We start from the raw sequence: 22,846 nt of genomic DNA, 5'->3' as shown, positions 1-22,846 counted from the left end.
TACTTACAGAAAAATCATCTATAACCTGCTTTGCTCGAGTGGCTTGCGATAGGCTCACTGTGCAGTGACATTCTTTGTGATAATCCTCTTGTAATACAGCTAACACCACCTCTAAACAGTTGAGCTTTCAATTTTAAGGATTAGTACTTGAGCTTGCAACTCACTACTGAGTCACAAGAAAAAGAGGAGAATTCAACCTTATTGAGAAATCGCCCTTGGAGTCACCCGCTTCCTATGATTTTTATTATATCCCCCCCCCGCCCCCGAATCTGGCCTATACAGAACCAGAATATGGCCTACTTAGAGCACAGGCTGCTCCCTGCAGGCAGACAGAAAAAACCAGGAGAATCCCAAGTAGATCTTACTTTATTTAGAACAACTTTTGCCATTGTTCTGAAGGCTCCAGAAAATAGAATAAAGCAATTAACAATAAATAGTCAAGTTTGTCCCGAACAGTTATACTCCAAAATTCTTGAATAAAAGATAAAAGAACACAGAGTGCCCTCTTAAAGTGTCAGTTTAGAGGCTAGAGTTATGACTTGTGAACAATCACAGTTTACACTAAGTTAGCCAACAGGATAATCCAAATTTAAGAGTGTTAAGGAAATTGCGTAGCTAAACAGCTCATTTATAACCAGTCAGACAAACAAGGTCGGGGGTGGGGAGGGGGGAAGGAAATAAAAGGAATGCAATGAAGTTAAATGAACATTTCTTATTATGGAATAAGACCAAATATTTCACAAGCTTATATATGCTATGCTTCACAAAGCACACCACATAAACTATTAAATACAGTTATCGTTCATCTTGGTTCCTACACAACATTCCCAAGGAACGACACAGCAGGCTTGGTCTACAACAGGCAAAGATTGTTGCTAGGCAGTTACAATGCACACTCATATGACAGAGTATTTGGACAGGAGGACTGTTTTGTTATACACCTGAGGAACTGCTATTTGATTAACAATGAGCACTGGGTTACAAAAAGTGCCAGCAAAGTTGCAGTCACCATGGCAGAATTTCACAGTTGCCCTAGGCAGAAGGAAAATATCATAAGTAACACTGGGAGCAAATTCATACACCTACAGTAATTACAGAATTATTTTGCAGATAACACAAAAAAATAGCATACTCAAGGTAGAGAAAATGGGCTGAAATGCATAAAACATAAGTTTGAAGTGGATGGTTTTGATGATAAAAGGGATAATCAGATGCACACAGCTACCAAAGTGATATTATTAGTCTCTACCAAAACCTCCAGACCAAGTACTCCTATACGTTCCACGTTACTTTCTTTGTTAAACCTGCTTCTCTTTTTCTCTCTCCTCTTTACTAACAGGAGCATTTGTTCCATATAAGTGATACATAGAGAACATGTAAAATAGCTTACAAGCTAGTTAACTGAAGAGAAAACAAAAGAAATCAGTCAACATGAAACTTCAAGTGGACTATCTAGCAGCATCTATAGAGCATCCTTTCCAGTTTAACACCTGAAATCTTTAGCAATGATCTGGATGAAAATAAAAAGAACCTACTCCTAACAAGAGTTGTGGATGGTTAACTAAGATGACTGATCATCCAGCATTTCAGAATAGCATGATATAAAGCACAGAGCAGTCTAGATCACCTCCGGATGATGCACAATGGGTCCATTTAAACGGCATGCTTTTTAATATCTAACAATGCAAAGGTACGTGCACACAAACAAGAAAAAGATTACATTTGAGAAAGGAGTAGCGCCTCAGGGGCGGGTGGGAAGAGCAGAATAAAAAGAGTGATGAGAGGATGAATAACTTCGTATGAGTTTCCAGGGTGTCACTGCAGGGAGAACTGCTATGGATGACAAGCTTGTTAGCACAGCTCTGTGACTGAGCTTATGTGGCCATATGGTTTAAGAACCACAGCTGGCTTATGGCCAAACTGGTTGGAGGGTGGGCCAAAAGCAGCTTTTATTTGTCTAGCCCAGGCTTTTAGACGCAGCTTATATTTTGGCCGAAAGAGTCTGAAATAGAACACTGCCAGGATGCCAGAGTCAATGCATCTTGGGTGCACTTAACAGTTTGTTTACAACTTTCCTCCCATCCCTTGTATACCAAGTATGGGGTTTAGTTCTCCAGAACATCCATATTCGTCACCATCAAATATATTTGGAGAGAGATATATATATATACACACATACGCTTACATATATGTGAAGCAGATGAAGATTTGTGATCTGCAAGCATATCATACAAAACTTTACATGGAAGAAAGTTTCAGACATGTGTCCTAATGTACTGTCTGTAACAGGATGGAAGCCAGGCCCCTTACTCTTCTCCGATTCATCTGCTTTTCTTTTTCTGACTCTGTGTCATGTTCTGAATGGAAGGAAACTGTGGCAAAGCACAGCACAAAAACGGAAGATAGGGAAAGATGAAATGGCCTAAGGTCCTGCTATACATCAGCTCCCTCACCTATTATAGCTCATCACCCAACAAGAGTCATAAACTAGGATTCCTTTTCCTTGCATGACTGTAGAAGATGAGTAGAATGTTGTTTTTTCTTGCAGAAAAAGTGCATTTTTGTGTTTCTGATATGAAGTATGCAAATTCGTATAGGAAATCTATATTTTTATTTTTTTAATGTGATAGAAATTCAGCACATACAAATAATAATGGATATCCCTGCAACTAAAGTGAAAGTGTTCAAAAAAGTTTCCTCTGTTATTGTCAGAAGAACTGCTCTTTAGGACTACTTTGTACTACTGTGGAAAAAAAAAGTTATACATATCTGTATTTGAATTGCACTCAGACCCACCCTCATCTTCTTAGACTCTTCATTGTTTTCAGCCAGCGAGGCAAGCTTGTTTTGTTACCTGCCAGTTATTGTAAGTTGAAGTAGCTCAGTCAAAGCAGTTGTATTCTATGAAATCTTCCTCCAGTTTGCCATTTCAGACTCAAAATTCCAGCCAAAAATACAGAAATATAAGCTGTCACATTTTTTTCTTAATCTGGCCATTAAGAACAGTTCAGCTTTTCCTAACGTGGGGAGTAAGACCAGACTCTTTGTAACATTAAATGTACAAACTGAAAAAAAAAAAAATCAAGCATCCCTGTTTTTCAGCTCTATACGCATATATATTGTACAGAAACAACCCTGAACTATATTATTCTCAGAATATTCAAGAATACATATAGGTTTGACAAAATTAACGTTTTGATAAGAGCTGTTGGTTTCTTAGAGCACTGTTTCAAAAGCTGACTCAGATTTTAAAACATCGTTTTCCTTTATTTAAAGTTCACTGAAAAGGTTCCTATCCAATATCATTAGCAATTTAAAGTGTCAAGAGTGATTAATTATTAAAGTGCGCTATGCCAAAACATGAAACTCTTACTGAAGTACTGGCAAACCCCCAGCAACACTAACATTTTTAACTTCAGTCACTATTACCAGCTGGTAAGAGTGGGAAAAAGAAACAATGCTTTCAATTTTTTTACAGATCTAGCTTTTCATATGTGTAACATGAAACAATGCTGTGATATTTCTTACAATACTCTTATGATCTCTAGCCTTTTGTACATTTGTGCATTTTAGAGCCAGCTCGGGTGTCTTTGTATTTAATAGAGCTCAATGAATTTTTCCTCCATTGCGCGTCTCTTTGCTTTTTGTGGAAGCCTTTGGCATCCACCACACTTCTGGCACCCGTGCAGCTCGGCTACATATTTCCTTATGAACCACCTTCTTTCGTTTGTTTGAACATGCCACCTACTGATTTGATATTTCCACCCCTTACAAAGGGTAATGTTCCCCACAAGGAACAATAAATCCTTGTTCACCCCATCTATGCCACATTTTATTGGCCTCCATATATTATACTGAAAAGTTTTCAATCTTAAGTACTTATTTTGAGTTCAAGGCCACCAGTTCTGTGTATTAACTTAGAATAGTGTCTCCCATGCCGCTATGGGCCACTTTAAATTTAGGTACGTTAGACCCCATTTGCTATTTTGAAGTGCAATTATCGTCTCTCAGGGAATCCTGGTTTCGTGGAACTGCTTGCAGTTTGCCATTGCTGCAGGTATCTCGAGTAACTTGTTAGCACTGCCAAACTGTCACGCTGGTCACTCGATTTTTCAGTGCTGTGATAAGTAATTTGAGAGCATGGCGTCAGCAGTAATGCATCCCTGCAAGAGGTCAGTAATAACCCTCAAAAATGCTCCTTTGGAAATCTAAAAAGACAATAAACTTCCTCGTTTTCATACCAACCAACTTCTTTGAAAAAACAGCAGTGGAGCAGCGTGACCTCCTCTCACAAATGCTGTGTTGAGTCATTCGTCCACATATCTGCTAATGTTATTCTTTAGACGAGTTTCTATTAGTTTAGTTGGAAAGACATCAGGCTTACTTCCAAAATTAAGACTACATACTGAAATGCAAAATTCCAAGGAAGCCAGGAGCAACAGTGAAGAGAAACAAGAAGGGGGGCAGGGGGGGACACGTTGAAGATTTTCCATTTAAATTAACATATTTAAACATGTTTAAGTGCATGTACAGTTAATTTTCTAGAGCTATATTAATAAACTTACAGTTTAAAAACACACACGTGGGTACACTGCAAGACAGTTTTGAAAATTATTTTTGGCAGGCTTTAAAAATCTTCATACACCTCAGCAATCTGTACAAGAAACTACAAAAGTTAGTTCAAAGCGGGAGGAACAGGATCTTGCTAAATTATAGTACTTTGGCTTTGCAGATTGTGAGTATTTATTAAATGCCTCCCTTTTCCCCTGCAGAAAAAGTCCTTTTTCACTTGCAGAGACCAATTATACTATGCCCACAAGTTATAATATTATTAAACTTGCAATACTGCACTTGAAATACAGATAATTAAAAAAGCCCTTTAGTAACACTCACTTAAGTGCAGAAAACGCTTCTAGAAAGAGCTCTCTGCCGGTGTAGCAATGATCATTAGTTTTAAAATTAGCACAGAAGGCTTGGAGAGAAACAGCTCCTGGGTTGGGGAGGGGTGGGTTGGTACAGGTGGGGGGGTACTGTGAAAATAATTGACAAAATCTCAGGGCCTACTTTCTACCAGGTACGGGCAGAGAATGCTTAGTGCTCCCAGCAGAAGTCACACCAGAGTAGGAGACGTGCCTTGTTTCACTGATGCACTGGTATGCTGCAAACAGATGTTTAGCTATTCCAATTTACTTGATTAGTCTAGAAATAGTCGCACACTTCATGGAATTATACTAATAAGAATGCTACAAAGATGGCAACTGACAACTTTTCGCTTCTGCCTTTTCAAATAGTTGTTATTGTAACTGAATACTTTGTAGTTGGAGTAAACTATTAAAAAAAACCACGATAATGTTAGCTACTTGCCAAGACATCATGGTGAAAGCTAAAGTGACGAATAAAAAGGAAATCAAAACATTACGTGGATGTGCTTGAAAGACTTTGCAATGGTCAGAGGCAAGTATGTGGCTTTGGCTTGAAACAGAAATATTTCAGTTTACATATGTTTCAGACATTGTCTAAAATTTAGTTATTTTTAGTGTGCACACATGAGAGGAAGCAACTTATCATAATGTGAATATGTCTACAGTCTACCAGGCTAAAGACTCCCTCAGCTTACCAAATACACCCTCCACACACGCTGCTCACAGAATACCAGCAAGATAAAGGCAGGTCCTTGTCTTTAAAAGTTGGTTTCATGGCCTGGGTTTAGGACAAATAGAATGTCATTTCAAAGTTTGGCAAGAAGTTCTCAGCTACTGCTCTGCTAACTCATAATTTGTATGAGGTGTTAAAGCAGGACGCTTTTTCTTCCCCTAAGGTTAGAACCACCAGTCATCCCTATCCTTTCTGTCATGGTCATCCCACTGGCTGTATTCCTCTTCCCCGTGCCTAACAACAGTGCCAGTATAGTTGCCAAATTCATGCTGGTATTGCCTAACAGTCACATCTATGTGTAATTACGCTTCTTAAAAGCCCATCTGATTTTTACGTTTCAGAGAAACACATCATGATGGTTGTGTTTTGCTTTCCAAGACAGAACTGTCATTATAATCTAGCTACAAAATGCTGTATCATGCTAGCAAGGACTGAAGCATTTATACTTGCAACACCATTTGAAAACAATTCTCTGTTTCTGTGTCTGGAAAGTTATACCGTCTGTTACCTGTACAGCATCGAGCACCGGTGAGCTCCAGCATTGGAACCTGTTGTTCCCCACAGTCAGGTACTTAAAGTCTCTGTCCCATAACAGCCACTCCCAATATATGCACCAATTAATTCATAACTGCACCAATTAATTCATAGGAGGGGAAGTGTTCAAAATTAAACAGCTGGCTAATGAAATGTGCTATATCTTACTGCTATTAAGACAATCAGAAACTTGTAATTTTGAAAAATTGAAGCAAGAAAAGACAGTCATGGCAAATTGGAGATAATTATGAGGGATGACAGAGAACTGAAGGTCTCACTTGATTTCTGAAGGCTGTGAGGAGATTCATGGGACACAGAGCTAGAGATAACCTCTTCTCAACTAATTCAATTCAGAATTACCTTAAAAGTAGCCAACCATTTGCAATTCACTTTTTTTTTTTTAAAAGGAGCCAGAAAAAGAGAAGATAAGGAAACTTTTGTGTCCTTTCACAAGGAAAAAGAGGTTCAATTATTTGACAAAAAAAAAGGGAAAAACAGAAAAATTAGATCATCCTTTTATTGCTTTACAAAAAAGGCAGCATTTGTTGAATTCAAACATGAAGGTACAGATCAGATCTAATGACCTGAGGACACTATTACAGAAGCAAGGATTTGCTTCTAAAAAACAAAAGGACATTATGGATTCAGGAAAGGGTAGCTTATGAGACAGAACTGCTTGCAGATATGCTGCTCTTTAGTATTTTGTAAAGCAATTCAGCAGAAAGAGACCTAATGCTTATTTCGATTTACCACCAAGATCAATAAGAGTGAAGATGTTTCTAAGGAAATCTCCTCAGCAATAAGATCTTATACTAGATGACCACGATGAGAAAGCGATCTGCATTTAGACTGGCTCTTACTCCTTTAAATGCAGTCTTATTTTCAAATTCCACACTTGTCCTTTTTCACACTGAATAGTGCCTGCAGTGACTTATTCTTATGCAACATCCACAGAACTCCTGCTTCAAAATTTCACAAGGAAATACATCTACAGCTTTTTCTGCTAATCCATGCAACATCATTAAGAACTCAAACTTTGTCAATTTTTACACCACTTCTGATTCCAAATGAAACTACCTTAAGCATTTTAATTTTCAAGACATCACACGACATTTTGTTGTCCTCCAAGAAAAGAAAGAAAATAGGATTGCATTAAGTAGTTCTTCAAATATGATATTAAATTGCACAACTATCAGTCACCTGAATGAAGATAATAAACTTTAGTTTTCAAGAAAACAGAAGAGAACAGAAGCCCGACCTAACCCTGAAGTTCACCCAAACTACTTTGGTTTCAAGCACCCAACTCGTGTTTAAAGTCCAATAACTAACTATATGATAATCACCTAGTTACATTTTTGATGTTACCTTGGGTAGACAAGCAGTGCAGCAAGATCAATGTAGATGTTGTATTTTCAAAATTATTTTTGTAATCACAACTGCTGTCTCTTAGCAACTTCCAAATATAGTTGAGGATTTGATAAGTGCTCTATTTAGGCTGTTTTAGGAAATGTTTCCACTTCAAACTATCTCTTCCAAACATTTAAAGTAAGTTCTTGTTAAAATCAAAATAATATATTGATTTTGTCTCAGCTGTAGAAATTAGTTCATTTTTCAGCTTTCTGTTTGGAAAACAGAAGCTATTTGAATACAAAGTTTGCCATCAAACAGTTTAATTCTTCATTTTTCTGCAAAAATGAAGATGATGACAGTTCATAGGACTGCTTTCTAATGCTTCTTCAGAATGCTGTTGCTCTTCAGCTGCTGTTCATCCAACCCTACGTCCCACTTGCACATTGAAAAAGTCTTGCCTCATTACACCGCATTTCTGCGGCATGCCTCTCCTACTAGAACTTTTCGGCTCTGTATTTGTTCTACAATAACAACAACTTGTGCATTATTTAAGCATCTCCTGGGCAACATTTAGAGGTGCAAATAATGGGTATGTCCATGAAAGGACCATGTCGTGGTAAAGGGAGCCTGACTGATACAGATTAACAAGTTTGGTTTAAGTAATGGAAATAATTTCCTGAAAACTGTAGACAGCTTCAGCTACCTTCATGAATGTAGAGAGTATCTTTTGTTCTTTGTACAGGATTTCCCCCCCACCCCCCCTTACAGTTTTTGTTTCCTGCTTATTGAATGTGGTATCAATGCGTTCCACTTCATAGGAAAAGTTTAAGGCACGGCAGTATTTAATGCAACAAAACTACATCTTTATCACGCAGCAATGACATGCTCCATTTATTCTCATTCAGAAGGTAATCTATAAGAGTCATAGAAAGCATAACCTTCATTTACTGTTACTTTTTATACATAAGCAAGAAACACGCTGCATGACAGAGGGTAGAAGGAACACATGTTTATCACCTATAAGCTTTTCAGCTGATTTACTGTTTTACGCTAACGTCACTAAGCACAAAAATACACTCTACTCACCAAATAAATTGCTTGAATGTCCTTGCTTAGATATGGGTTTCAGTTCATTTAATCCCCATGCGTAACGCTTATAATTATCCCAGGCATGTTTCATCATCTGTAGGGAAACGAAAGCAGGATTATAATGTTGATTTAGCAAGAAGCCACAGCAAATACTGACTTGAGAATATTCTCAATATTAAACATTTAATTCAATGCTTAATTAAACTCATGTTGTATGCATTACTCAATACAGAATAACAGTGGCATTGTGTTTCCGGGGGGCAGTGGGTTGGATGGTTACCAGAAGAATTCCATGTCTGTCCCGTCTACCTCTACCGTTATCTGCATGTTTATGGGGAAGACACACTCAAATTTATTGTGTTATATACCAATTCAAATAAGATTTTATTTCCCTTAAGCATACACCTCAAACTGAGGGAAGTAGGTATTTTTAAAGAAGTTTTTTCTCCTAGAGCAGGAATTTTCAAGGTCAAAATTATGCTCACAGTAGTTTTCAGATTCTGGCAGAGACGTTCTTGCATAAAATTTCTTCAAAATCAGTATGGCTAATAACAGAAGAAGGAAGGTAAAGTGGGCAGGCAGAACACCTAGGGAAGATTTTGAGGTTATTATGATATGATCTTCTATGACTATAAATACTACTGTATGTATCTGCAGCTACTTTCACATGTCATTATGCACAAATAGCTGAGAACTTTTATAACTAAACGTATCACTAAAAAACGTGTTTTGCATAATGAGGTGCACCACAAATAAATACCGCTTTGGGAAACTGCCTCAGGGAACCCAGCACAGCAGTTTTGCGTTAAGAGCAGAGGACATCCACGTCAGAAGCCGGGGCAGCGGGTTAACTCAAGGACACTTCACATGCTCTACCACCACGATCAGCCAGACCTAGCCAAAACGGTCCTTTCTGGGGGTGGTCCAGGTGCACAGCCAGAAGCCTGCCTGTACCTCCTCAAACACGCAGCGAGGACAATGCACAGAGCTCTGCAGGCCTGGTGAAGAACCACGGCCACTCCAGCGGGTCCAACACCTCCCTTTACCAACCACCACCTTTAGTGCCTGCTCAGGAAGAGCACCTCTTTAAGGGCCACCACAAGCAGCCTGGCTTCACGTAACAGAAGGAAAGATTTTTGCCTCCTTGTTGTCCCTCCTCCCCTCTTCCACAAGGCAGAGCAGCGCTGGGAATGCCAGAGGTCATCTTCTAGACAAGAAGTGACAATTACAGACCTTTTCAAAGATACTGCTTCAGGTTGTCAGCTGACAACACTGCTCTGCCCTTGCTTTCAGACCTCTTCTTGAGGCCATGCGTGTCAAGGGTAATTCTGTTAAATAACAGTTATAATCCTAACTTTAAAAGCAACAGCCTTGGGACACGCTGATAATAGTAATCCTGCACTTTCTTTCCTTTTCTCAAATCACATAGGAAAGTTATGTCAATTAAAAATTTACATTAGGCCAGACAATAATAAATGACAACAGATTTTCAAGAGTACTGCTACACTTGTGAGAATAAACGTTTCTTTGCTATTTATGGAAGCACAAATGCACATCTATCCTGCAGTAAAATTCAGGGATGTTAATTTCCTCTAGAGCCCTTACAGGCCCAGCTTTACAAATGCAAAAATTGGCATCTGCATTTAATACGCGAGCTATTTCAGCCAGAAGGTTAGCCTGGTGTCAAATCTCAGCTGAAAGGCAGGGAGTAAGAGGCTCTGTGGAAATGGTCTCAGGCCATGGATGGCACCGATACGCCAGATGACAGGAGTGGTGTCCCTTGCTTGACTTCACTGCAAAATGGCTTTGGAGCTCTCCAAGGACGGGGCGTTTTGTCCCAACACAGAAGTGTAATAGGCAGACAAGTGGTAGATTTTATGTCTATGGGGCATTCCCAATCCCTGGCTACAGTGATCAAGATAATATGAAATCAGTCGTTTGGCCACAGCATATTTTATAATTCACCAATTGAAGTTTTCCAGTAATTTTGCATATTATATAAAAGAAGATTTATTCTGCCTTGCCGTCATGCGCCAGAGCTGCAAGTTCAGCTTTAGATATTAACCTACAAACTCTCAAAGATTTCAGCAGGCTAAATCCTGCCTTGCACTGAGCCTGACATTGTCAAAGCTTATTTTCTCATAAAATCACATCAGAATCTTTTAATTTGTTTAATCTTAATCTGGGAACACCACACAGTAGGGCTATTTTTATTATTTTTTTTAAAAACTAAACTTGTAATTAAGCGGTCTGAATCAAAGTGCCTGAAGATGCAGTATTATAACAAAATTAAAATTGCTCTAGCCAGTACTGCCTTAGTCTTTCCCTTTCCCCCTCCTTTTTCTCCTAGCACATCTCTGCTCCTTCTCCTGCATAAGTGGTGCAGTGTTCATCTATCCTCACACCAAGTCAGTTGAGGAAACAAACTTTTGCAAGTGAAATTTTTGTTTTGAGAAAACAATCATTTTTGTCCTGTCTCATTCCCCAAGTCCGACTCCCATGAGTATCAGAGTTACCAAGCGGGAAAGGCAGGAACACCTCCAGACCCAGTTCAGTTCAACCAAGACAGTCACAAAGTGACACTACAAGATGTCCCATATATACTCAGTTGCCTTTAGTTTTTCCAACTGATTGATGTTTTGATCATATTGCACTGTAAATGCACGTGTGAGTTCTTAACCACTCTGATTACCCTATTATTAGTCAACCCCTCGATAGTAAGACAGGAAGCTGACTCACGCAGTAGACACTACCTTCTAATAATATTTATTATTGCATGTTAACAAAGAACAACTTTTTTTTTCTTTTTTCCAAAATGTCCTCCCGTTTTGCTGAGTCTAACCACTCAGGTACATTTGTCTAATTGCTTCTTAGGAAAAAATTTCTTCTGGAGAAACTGGCTGCTCATGGCCTGGACAGGTGTACTCTTCGCTGGGTAAAAAACTGGCTGGATGGCCGTGCCCAGAGAGTGGTGGTAAATGGAGTTAAGTCCAGTTGGTGTCCAGTCACAAGTGGTGTCCCCCAGGGCTCGGTGCTGGGGCCGGTTCTCTTTAGATATCTTTATCAATGATCTGGATGAAGGGATCGAATGCACCCTCAGTAAGTTCGCAGATGACACTAAACTGGGCGGGCGTGTTGATCTGCTTGAGGGTAGGTTGGCTCTGCAGAGGGATCTGGACAGGCTGGACCGATGGGCTGAGACCAATGGTACTAGGTTCAACAAGGCCAAGTGCCGGGTCCTGCACTTGGGTCACAACAACCCCATGCAGCGCTACAGGATTGGGGCAGAATGGCTTGAAAGCAGCTCGACAGAAAAGGACCTGGGGGTGTTGGTTGACAGCCGGCTGAATATGAGCCAGCAGTGTGCCCAGGTGGCCAAGAAGGCCAACAGCATCCTAGCCTGTATCAGGAATAGTGTGGTGAGCCGGACTAGGGAAGTGATCATCCCCCTGTACTCGGCACTGGTGAGGCCCCACCTCGAGTACTGCGTTCAGTTTTGGGCCCCTCGCTACAAGAGGGACATTGAGGTGTTGGAGCGTGTCCAGAGAAGGGCTACAAAGCTGGTGAGGGGTCTGGAGGACAAACCTTATGAAGAACGACTGAGGGAGCTGGGGTTGTTTAGCCTGGAGAAGAGGAGGCTGAGGGGTGACCTTATCACCCTCTACAACTACCTGAAAGGAGGTTGTAGAGAGATGGGGGCTGACCTCTTCTCCCTGCTGACAAGTGATAGGACGAGGGGAAACGGGTTCAAGTTACGTCAGGGGAGGTTTAGATTGGATATTAGGAGACATTTTTTCACTGAAAGGGTTATTAAACATTGGAATAGGCTGCCCAGGGAGGTGGTGGATTCACCATCTCTGGAGGTGTTTAAAAAAAGGGTAGATGGGGCACTGAGGGACATGGTGTAGAAGTGGCTTTTGTCAGGGTAGGCTAAAGGTTGGACTCGATGATCTTAAAGGTCCCTTCCAACCTCAGCAATTCTATGATTCTATGAAATTATAATGCATGAATCCGAAAAGCCAAGCAGACAGACAAAACCAGTAACTTGGAAAAGACCCCAAACTTAAAGAAGTATTTCCACAGAGAAAAACACCAAAATCTAATCAAAGTATTAATTTAGAACTCTTCCAGAAAGTCTAGATCTAGATAAAAACCTCTAAGCTTAGTAAGTTTCCTACTAAGAAAATGCGCCTTTAGAACATCCTTGCTTTAGATAATTGGAGGTTTATGGACATAACATTGAAAGCAAAATGCAACTCCAAAAGCAGTCAGTGAGCCCTCTAGTGTTTCAAGAGGACAGGAGTTATGCCAACTAGATACAAATATGATAGGCTATTTAGCAAAAAGTTATTAGGACTCAGTGTTACTGTACTTACTGGGCAAATAGTCCACCCATGTAGTAGCCTAAAACAACTATCTTAATCAACACTGCCTGCTGGACATGTGAGTTTGGGCTTCTTCCTTAGCAAGAAGTCTCAATTTCTAGAATTCAATACTCTACATGTTTTTTCCCCCCGGTGAAAATCAAAAAATTGTATTAAGTTTCCCACTAAATGAATTTCCTATTTGTTAATAGCTTTGTTTTCTACAGAAGAAAGAAAAAGTTCTAAAATATTGAGTAGCCATTTAAATAAACCCATCCCACTGATAATTATTCTTTACTTAGGCCAAATTCCTAGCACTGGTAGTTCAGGAATGAATTTTAACAGCCTTTTGTAGAAAACCATCTATCTTTGCAGTCTTCACCTTTCTGTTTGCAGGAGACATGCTCAAATCAGTATCCAGATTTTTTTTAATTCATAGAATAGTTTAGGTTGGAAGGGACCTTTAAGATCATCAAATGCAACTGTTAACCTAACATTGCCAAGTCCTCCACTAAACCATGTCCCTCAGCACCACATCTACATGTCTTTCAAATCCTCCAGGGATGGTGACTCAACCATTTCCCTGGGCAGCCTGTTCCAATGCTTGACAACTCTTTCGGTGAAGACGTTTTTCCTAATATCCCATCTAAACCTCCCCTGGCGCAACTTGAGGCCATTTCCTCTTGTCCTATTGCTTATTACTTGAAAGAAGAGACTGATCACCACCTCTCCACAACTTCCTTTCAGGTTAATTGTAAGAGTGATAAAGTCTCCCCTCAGGCACCTTTTCTTCAGCTTAAACCACAGCTCCCTCAGCATCTCCTCATCAGACTTGTGCTCCAGACCCCTCACCAGCTCGTTGCCCTTCTCTGGACACCGTCCAGAATCTCAGTGTCCTCCTTGTAGTGAGGGGCCCAAAACTGAACACAGTACTCAAGTTGGGGCCTCACCAGTGCCAAGTACAGAGGTACTATCACTTCCCTACTCCTGCTGGATGCACTATTTCTAATACAAGCCAGGATGCTATTTGTGTTCTTGACCATCTGGACACACTGCTGGCTCATATCCAGCCAGCTATTGACCAACACCCCCAGGTCCTTTTCCACCAGGCAGCTTTCCAGCCACTCTTCCCCAGGCCCCATTGTACGGGGTTGTTGTGACCCAAGTGCAGTACCTGGCACTTTGCCTTGTTGAACCTCATACCATTGCTCTCAGACCATCAATCCAGCCTGTCCAGATCCCTCTGCAGAGCCTTCCTACCCTCAAGCGGGTCGACACTCCCACCTAACTTGGTGTCATCTGCAAACTTACTGAAGGTGCACTCAACCCCCTTGTCCAGATCATTGATAAAGATATTAAAGAGAATTGGCCCCAATACCGAGCCCTCGGGAACACCACTTGTGACCAGCCACCAACTGGATTTAATTCCATTCACCACAACTCTTTGGGGCCAGCCTTCCAGACAGTTTTTTACCTAGCAAAGAGTACACCCATCCAAGCCATGAGCAGACAGCTTCTCCAGGAGAATGCTGTGGGAAACAGTGTCAAAGGCTTTACTAAAGTCTAGGTAGACAATATCCACAGCCTTTCCCTTGTCCACTAAGTGGGTCACCTTGTCATAGAAGGAGATAAGGTTATAACTGAATAAAGTTCACAGTTACTGAGAACATCTGTATTTCAACATAACATTAAGGATCCTGTTAAAAAAAGAAGTTCCTAATGATGAAGAGTCTAACAGCTTTTGACCAGATGACTCCAGATACTCTCTAACTTCTCTACAGTGTAACTAATGAAATTATTTCACCCGAGTGCTTTCAAATAATTCCTTATTAGTCCTCCAGGATGTCAATAGGCAGAGTTACATTTGCATAGACGTATTGCTCAGTCCTTCTGGTTTTACCAAGATATGTTCATTGAAGCTCAAACTCTAGAAGAGCCTGACAGCTTACTGAGAAGCCTCGTGTCTACATTAGCAAAGTCCATTTCCAATGGAGCTCTACCTCAGGTCACTCACAATCAGAAGCAGCAGCTGAAGGCTTGGCTAGCTAGCACTGTTTCACTAGTAAGCTGGCTGCTTTTACATCTTCAGAAAAAAAATGGGCCACTGTTTTTTTACTTAGGAAGTAAGAAAATGCCAAAATACTACCCCACTTCTGTTGAAGAATAACGAAGTGTGCTATTGTAATTGATATCAGCAAAGTCACTTAGAAAAAAAAAAAAGGTGAAGGTCTGACATTATGCGCAAAAGGACCTGTGCATTTCTTTTTTGAACTCTAAAAGAAGCATTTTGAAATATAATTTTAAAATGCTTCACAACCCACTGTACATTACAAAAAAAATAAATATCAAATTTGTTCTCCAGAAGCAGAAGCAAAAACCTTTTCTACAGCTATAATGCTGGCCAACCTAAAGATGATGATAATGCACTTCCATTTGTTGGTATTTTAGTTACTGCCATCTTCCAGAGCACTCTAATATAATGTCTACAGAGGACACATAAACCACTTGAAATGTGGGATACACAGTTCTATTCGAACAGGAGTACCCAAGAGTTCAGGCACAAAACAAGAGCAATGCTGAATCAGCACAGTAATAGTGGTATTTAGATGCAAACTACTGCAGTACCAGGTGGAGTGAAAATAATAAGAAACTTAATAAGGTTTATTTTTAGCAGTTACATACAAACTGGGGAGATTTTAAAGAGGATGTCAGGAAAAGAATTTCAGCACTTTCTATAACTGGGATATTAAAGGAAAAAAATTTCATTGCATGAAATCTTAACCTTCAACAGAGCCATTTAAACTGTGCCGAGACAAGGGACGAAGGCAGAAGACTGGATGCCCAAGAAACGAAGAGACAATTTAAAAACAAACAAACAAATAACAAAACCCAAAAAAACCCCAAACAACCAAAAAACCAAAACAAAACTTTGAAGAAAAGGTAACAGTTTGCTTGTCTAATCTCTACTAAACTCTCATTGTTCAATTAAATATTCTCTTAGATTACACTGAACTTTTTACACATTTAAGCGATTCTCACCTTTTAAGCTTCTTCTTACCAGAACTACATGTTCACTCAGTCTGGTCTCCCTGAACCTTCTCTCCTTCCTGTTACTGTTACTAAAACTTCATTCTTTCACAGTATCAGCAAGGGAAATGAAGGAAGTCCCTAGAATTAGTAAGAAAACTTTATACGCGTTCCACTTAAACTTTCCTCCTGTACAAATCAACTTGCTTGGCTGATGACTGTGCTGGGTCTGGCTGGGATGGAATTACCATCCTTCAGAGCAGCCCATATGGTGTTTGGAATTTGTGGCTGAAAAAGTTGATAACACAGCAACGTTTTGGCTATTGCTGAGCAGTGCTTGTACGACATCAAGGCTTTCTCCTTTTCTAACTCTTGCCCCTTCCCTGATTCCCCCAACAAGCAGGATGGGGGGGACACAGCTGGGACAGCTAACCCCAGTTGGCCAAAGGGATATTCCCTACCTTATAACATCATGTCCAGCAACAAAAATTGGGGCAGAGGAAGGAGGTGGTGTTTTCCAAGGTGGCAGACTGGGCATCAGTCTGCTTGTGGGAGGTGGCGAGTGATTGATTGCCTTTGCATCACTTCTCCCTGCCCACTCCTGCCTTCACCTAATAAACTGTCTTTATCTTGACCCGCCAGTTTTCTCCCTTTCCTTCTTCCTGTTCTATCCTGCAGCCCACCTGGCGGGCCAACAGCTGTGTGGGTGCCTGGCTGCTGGTCCAGGTGAACCCACCACAATGTCTCATAGTATCTCCAGCGTGGGAAGTCTGTGACCAATACACAACCACCAGCTGATTTCTTCACTCTGAGGACAATTTGCATTAAGCATTAGCAAAAAGTCAAGCTTTAGAAAGCCCTACTTTCTCACTTTCCATTCCCATTATTGTTAACTAACGGAACATAAATGAGACTCGGTGAATCAGAATCAGAGAAGGTTTGAGGTTGGAAGGGACCCTGGAGGTCATCTTGCCCAACACCCATCAAAAGATCTATTGTCAACTGCTTTCGCAGTCCCCAAATACCAGCCAAACCTAGTACAGCTGAAAATTTTCACAGTCATTCTAGAAATCTGTTATTAATAAATGTAATGTTACCTTTGAAGGTACTGTCACCAATCAGGATTTCTCTGTGAAAAACTGTATGATCTCCTTCAGCCGATTCACTATCAATTTTCATAAAATCATGCTGCATAAATAACAGCTGTTTCATATGCTCTTACAAAATCTACTGATTATCAGTAATTATTTTTGACAATACACTCTCCTTTTTATTTATTAGAAGTGTGACATTTTTCTTTCATCATCTTCATAACGGTATTTAGTGTAATATTGCACGTCTAAAGAAATATAAGTAATTAACTGAGTTTATTGATCCGGTCTTGAATGATTTGCATCTTAGAAACATGAAGTAATAGGTGCATCTTTCTCTATATCTCAATAAATAACACTTTTTCTAGGATTACGAAACACAAATACATTGTGAAATCATTTGACAATTTTCCTTGTTTCAGAGCGTGATCCTTGTTACTTTTTCATAATTCACTATTATTGCTTTGGTAGTACTTCAAACTCTTTATTTCAATCCTTTCTTGCAGTTCGGCATGTAATCTTAACACACCCCAATTTCTTTTGCACCTGGAAGTGTTTCAATCACTAATAACTGCCTTGGATTGCCTTAAAAACATTAAATTGGATTTTTAAAATAATTTATATTGGTATTTGTAGCTTTTTACCCCGTTCAGGCTTGCTCTATAGCAGAAATTCTAGGTAAAGAGGCAGGGTGTTCTACTGCAGTTACTTCTTCTCATGACCTTATCTAAGCAGACATGCACATACGCCTAAGAGTGATACATGTCTAGTTTTGGTTTTTTCAGTTACACCAACGCTGTCCACTGTTATGCTAGACTGCTGGCAACATCCGTTTTAAGCAACTGTTCATAAAGCAAAAACTCAAAGTTAACTTCTTGACTGAAGACCACGATTCACTAGAAAACTAGATAAAACCGGTTTGTATTCAGATGAGTTTTTCTGTAGGTAGAATGGTGTCTAGAGTTTGATTTCAAATTAAACATTAGCACTTATAGTCAACAGAATTTTATTCTAAGCTCTTCATTTTTAGTTACTATTTCTTATTCTGGAAACAAAGCAATAAAAAAAAATAAGTCTCAAATATCCAAAGAAGGTTCATCTCATTGGATACTGTTTACGTTTTTTCCTTGAATCTGACAAAAGAAGATACAAATGACAACATATTCCCTTTCCCTACTAGCAACGGAAATTTGTTTTTCTCCTTCAAGACACATAAAATAAATCCTGTCACTATGAACCTTCACGTATATGTATAACCACTTCTTATCTGTCAGCAGGAAGATTATTGCAAATCAAGAGCTTGACAGATTTCTGGTGTTTATAACCTCGTTTCCTAATGGCATCATCCCGAGTTAAAAGCAAGCCACACACTGTCAATGTTTGTTTAACAGTCACTGCCAATGTGTCACCGTTTCTAATTTAGCAGGTGGGTGACAAGCATGGTCCGAAGCCCACGCAGGCTGGAGGAGTTCTTGCAAGTGCTTCCTGACAGGATTTCCACTTAGCCAAGTAAAACCCCAAAGGAGACTTTTGCATTAGTTAACAGGCCAGTAACAAGGATTCCCAGTTGCTATTTTCCACTAAGAGCAGCTAGAGATTTTGGGAACGTTTAGGCACTTGCCATATAGCTCACGCTTTTATTTTGCATTGCGATAGGAACAAAGAACTCTTGGCAACTCGGAAGTTTGTCCGAGAGTGCTACCCACAGCATGGGGTATTGCCATGCACCGAGTGGGGGAAATACCTACAACTCTTAAAATGACAATAGAGCTAAGGTAGCCAAACCGATCTACAAGCTTCTCCATTAACATCAACCATGCACATCGTATCAAGAAATATTTTATATGGCTCTGTATTTAATGCTCTGTATGAAAGGGATGTGCGAGCAAACTCCTGCTGCTCCTCAGCATTTCAGGATCCTAAAACAAATTAAATCCAAAACCAAATTAAAAATAATAAAAAAATCTAATATCTGCATATAAAAAAGGAAATAAGAGGGAAAATAAAAACATTAAGGACTATTCTAAGGATTAATTCATCATTTGTATTGCAAAGCAGTTCAAAATCCTCAAACGGAAAGCTTGACAGAAATGCAAAGTATGATTCCCACATGTGTTACGTTAAGTTACAGATAAGCTTCTATTCTTACATTTTCTACTCCTCACAGTAGCTTGTAAGCCTCTTTACTAGTGTATTAAACTATCCAACTAATATTCATCATATGCTGTTCTGGGCATCATTTGTTAACCAGAGACAGATGTTGCACAGTGTTTCATTCTGTTACACATTTTAAAAGGAATAAATTATTCTATTAATTCTGTAACAAGAATTCTAATTAAAAGGTGACTAAAGAGAACAGGAACTTTGCAGGTAAGGTATTTTATGCACTTATTCAATTACTGCAAGTTGTATTTAATGCACAAGCACACAGGAAAAACACGACTATTTCATGTAAGAAATAAGAACGGCAGCCCTGACGCTTTGATATGTCTGCAACAAAAAAATATAAGGAGTTCATTTGAAAATGATTATACGACATACCAAACTACTCAATGATAACAAGCTATGCTTTACTCATTTGTCAGGCATCCCTCTCTTTTCTGAACAGTAAAGTACTTCTAAAATTATGAGTATACTGAAAAAAATGGAGATACCAGAATGCTTTACAGTTAGTTTCTGAGAGCTGGGCCATAGTGCTTTAAGTATTGCATGGTTGGTTTTAGTAGAAGTCACAGGGTGGTGAGGCTTGAACGAAGACCTGAGTTCACCTCCATACTCCAAACACTAATATCATTCAGTACAAGCTGGTATCTACAGCCTGCTTCTTACCTGGCCAGCCCAACATCACGGGTATAAGAAAAACAAACTATTTGGTGCAGCACAGAAGCACCCTAGCTGAGACCCTTTCCCTGAATAAACAAAAACTCGGAAGGCAAGAACAACATACAACCCTTCCCACAGAGAGCACCGTCCTTGCACCTTCTGAAGCTGAAGGTCTGGCCAGTTTCAGCCAAACAAAATTATCGATTTCAGGAAAAGAAAAAAAGAAAGTGTGGTTCATAAATCTTGCCCATACAGTTACCCAAATCTAATGTAAGAGCATTCATCCTACCTTGAATCATCCAAAGTAGATCAGTTTTAGATTCATTTGCTCAACTTCAGCTGTCTTTCGCCCAATGTATAGAAAGCAAAATAGATACGCAAGAAATCACTAATCCCTTTGAAAGTGGAGGGGTTCGGAAAATATATTTGTTTGTTTCTCCCCTCAGGTAAGCTAGGATTTGAGTACGTTCTGTAGGCATTTTAAGAGTTTTTCCTTAAGACACGTGCCTTGAAAACATCAATTAAGAATCTGTTGAACTGTTTTGGCCTCCAGCTCTCAGTTACTAGTGGGGGAACCAATGACACTTTCTCAGTAATTACAAGAGTGGAAAAAGAAATGAAAATATGGTATCGAAGTGCAACATTACAAAATTGAGCATAGCCAACATTAATATTGAAGATGCTCTATTTTCAACCTGTTTCAGTTGCCATTTGTGTGTGTATACATACACAAGATGGAAATCTGAAATGAACCGTCCAAGTCATCCAGTTACGAACAAAAGAGCAGTCTAAAGAATAAGCCATACAGCCCCTATCTTACAACTTAGCAACTGTTACCAAGATCTGCATTTCAGAAAAAAAATTGAAGCCTACAGCTTGTCACTCAAGACCACTGTATTTCTCCAAACACTGAACAAAAGAGTCAGATGCACTCGTTAACAGATAGACTGAAAAATTATTTCCTTATTACTAGCGTAAGATGTAGATGATGTTTCTTCAGACAACCTATGATTTCAGCAGTTTGGATTTTATTTTATTTTTTTTTTTTTTAATATCTACGATGGACAAATCAGTGACGCTCCAATGTTTTTTTTGTAAGGAGAGTCACTGATGACTAATTTTTAAAGAATCAAATCACACAGGTGTTTTGCGCTAGTGAAATATCCATTAAAAGAAAAACATATCCATCATAAGGTAATGTGCAAGAACTCAAGTCGCTGTTCTTTACTGACAATAACCAGAAAGAAAGCTGAAGTATTTTCACTTAAAACAGAAAAGCATTGCAGAGTTGTACAAAAAGCTAAAGTATTTCTTTGATCTTGTGCAGAATTAGTAGCAGCCTCTGAAGTTCATGCATAATTTGACTAATGTCATAAAAGGGAAAGAAAAAAGAAAGCAATTTGTGGAAATACTACTCTTATGAATAATAGTGGTATACATAGACTCATCCCACTCAGTGTCATTTTTTTTTTCCTGGTCCACTTATGACTTGCTATAATTTCCAAGAACTCCCAAGCTGAACGGTGTGAAGAGTGAGGCTCCCGCAACTGCATGATACAATCATGCTTTTGTTCTCTGTTTTTCTCTTACTGTTCTTTAAACAGTTATTTGATAAGGTTTGCTTCTAATTAGATTATAAATTATTCATGGCATAGACTGCATCTCCGACTTGTTCGTTAGGTACCTGGCACTACATAGCCATGCTGCCACTGAAGTTCCCAATCTCAGCAGAGGTAATGCAAATAAAAAATAAGCACAGTGCTGTGCAGCACAACACATCCAGATGAAGCGATGAACATCAAGGTGATTCAAGTTGCTGTTTCAGAGCATGATTAAAATCCACAAAAAGCAAGTAAGGGGGATTCAAAGAACCTGTTTATTTTTCTTTCGCACATGTTGAACTCACAATCTCCCCTCCCATGCATGTAAGTTTTATTCTGCCGCTAAAGTCAGTAGCAAACTTCTGTCCACACCTGACCTATCCAGGGTATCTTTCAAAACAAAAACTAAACAGGAACAGCCAAAAAAACCAACAACCACTGACCAGAAGTTTTTCCCCCTTGCAGAATGAGTCTACATTCATCCCACAATCCTGCTTCCTTACCAGGGCACATGCCAGAAACTGGGCGGGACAAGAGACTATCCTTACTGGTAAGAAGTTTTAGTTGTGATAGGAATGCCAGACTGGCACTGAAAAGCAACACTTCAGATGTATTTTCTAAATGCAATTTTTCTTTAGTTTTATTTTTTTTTTATCTAATTGCTTTCTTTTGAAGCAAATATTTTTAAACATTTTTTCATAGTATTTTTTTTTCTTTAGGAAAAAAATTAAACAGCGAGCCATGCATTATTGGTAGATTTGGGACTATCACCAACCTAGTTCACTAGCTAATAACAAAGTAAAAACAAACCAGTTATAAAAACCATTAGATATCAGTTAAGCAGAACCTTACTAAGCCTGATGTTGTCATTCAATTCACAAAGTGCAGGGCACTTCAAGCTTTCCAAAGTACTGGGTACTGGCAATAAATACTTTCCCCATCCTCAGGCCATCAGCTTTTGACAAGAGGCCAGACCAGACGAAACCATAACAAATTGTTATCCATGCGCCACTAATTGTCAGCTCTAAATATTTTTCTCCTCTTCCCGTGCCCCACATGAGTTCTTCCTTTCCACTCCCCTCTCCTCTCTCCTGCATCCAGTTAAAGAGGCTGAAGTACTCCACTGCCAAAGCTCATTATTGTGGCCATGGTGAAACGGCACTTTCAGAAGTCAGAGAGCCTGTTCACTGAAAAGTATTTACATAGATTAGTCTGATACGCAGTCGCTGCACAGATCAAGGGCTAAGTCTGCATCATTACCGCTACCCTCAGAGAAGTATCTTCAGACTAATAGCCTGAAATTAGAGCAAAA

At 39.5% G+C, this 22,846-nt stretch overlaps 1 protein-coding gene across 1 annotated transcript in view; it reads right to left on the bottom strand.

Annotated features, from left to right (window-relative positions):
• MAN1A1 (mannosidase alpha class 1A member 1) overlaps nt 1-22,846 on the bottom strand; it is a 153,862-nt gene that overhangs the window by 104,254 nt on the left and 26,762 nt on the right. Inside the window, exon 2 of the mRNA XM_063329703.1 lies at nt 8,626-8,722. Coding sequence (XP_063185773.1) covers nt 8,626-8,722 — 97 coding nt within the window. The remainder of the gene's footprint in view (nt 1-8,625; nt 8,723-22,846) is intronic.

This window comes from Chroicocephalus ridibundus, chromosome 3 (genome assembly GCF_963924245.1).
Source record: "Chroicocephalus ridibundus chromosome 3, bChrRid1.1, whole genome shotgun sequence".
NCBI lineage: Eukaryota > Metazoa > Chordata > Aves > Charadriiformes > Laridae > Chroicocephalus > Chroicocephalus ridibundus.
The sequence above is the reverse complement of the archived record's forward strand: the minus strand, read 5'-3'. Positions and strand labels throughout refer to the sequence as shown.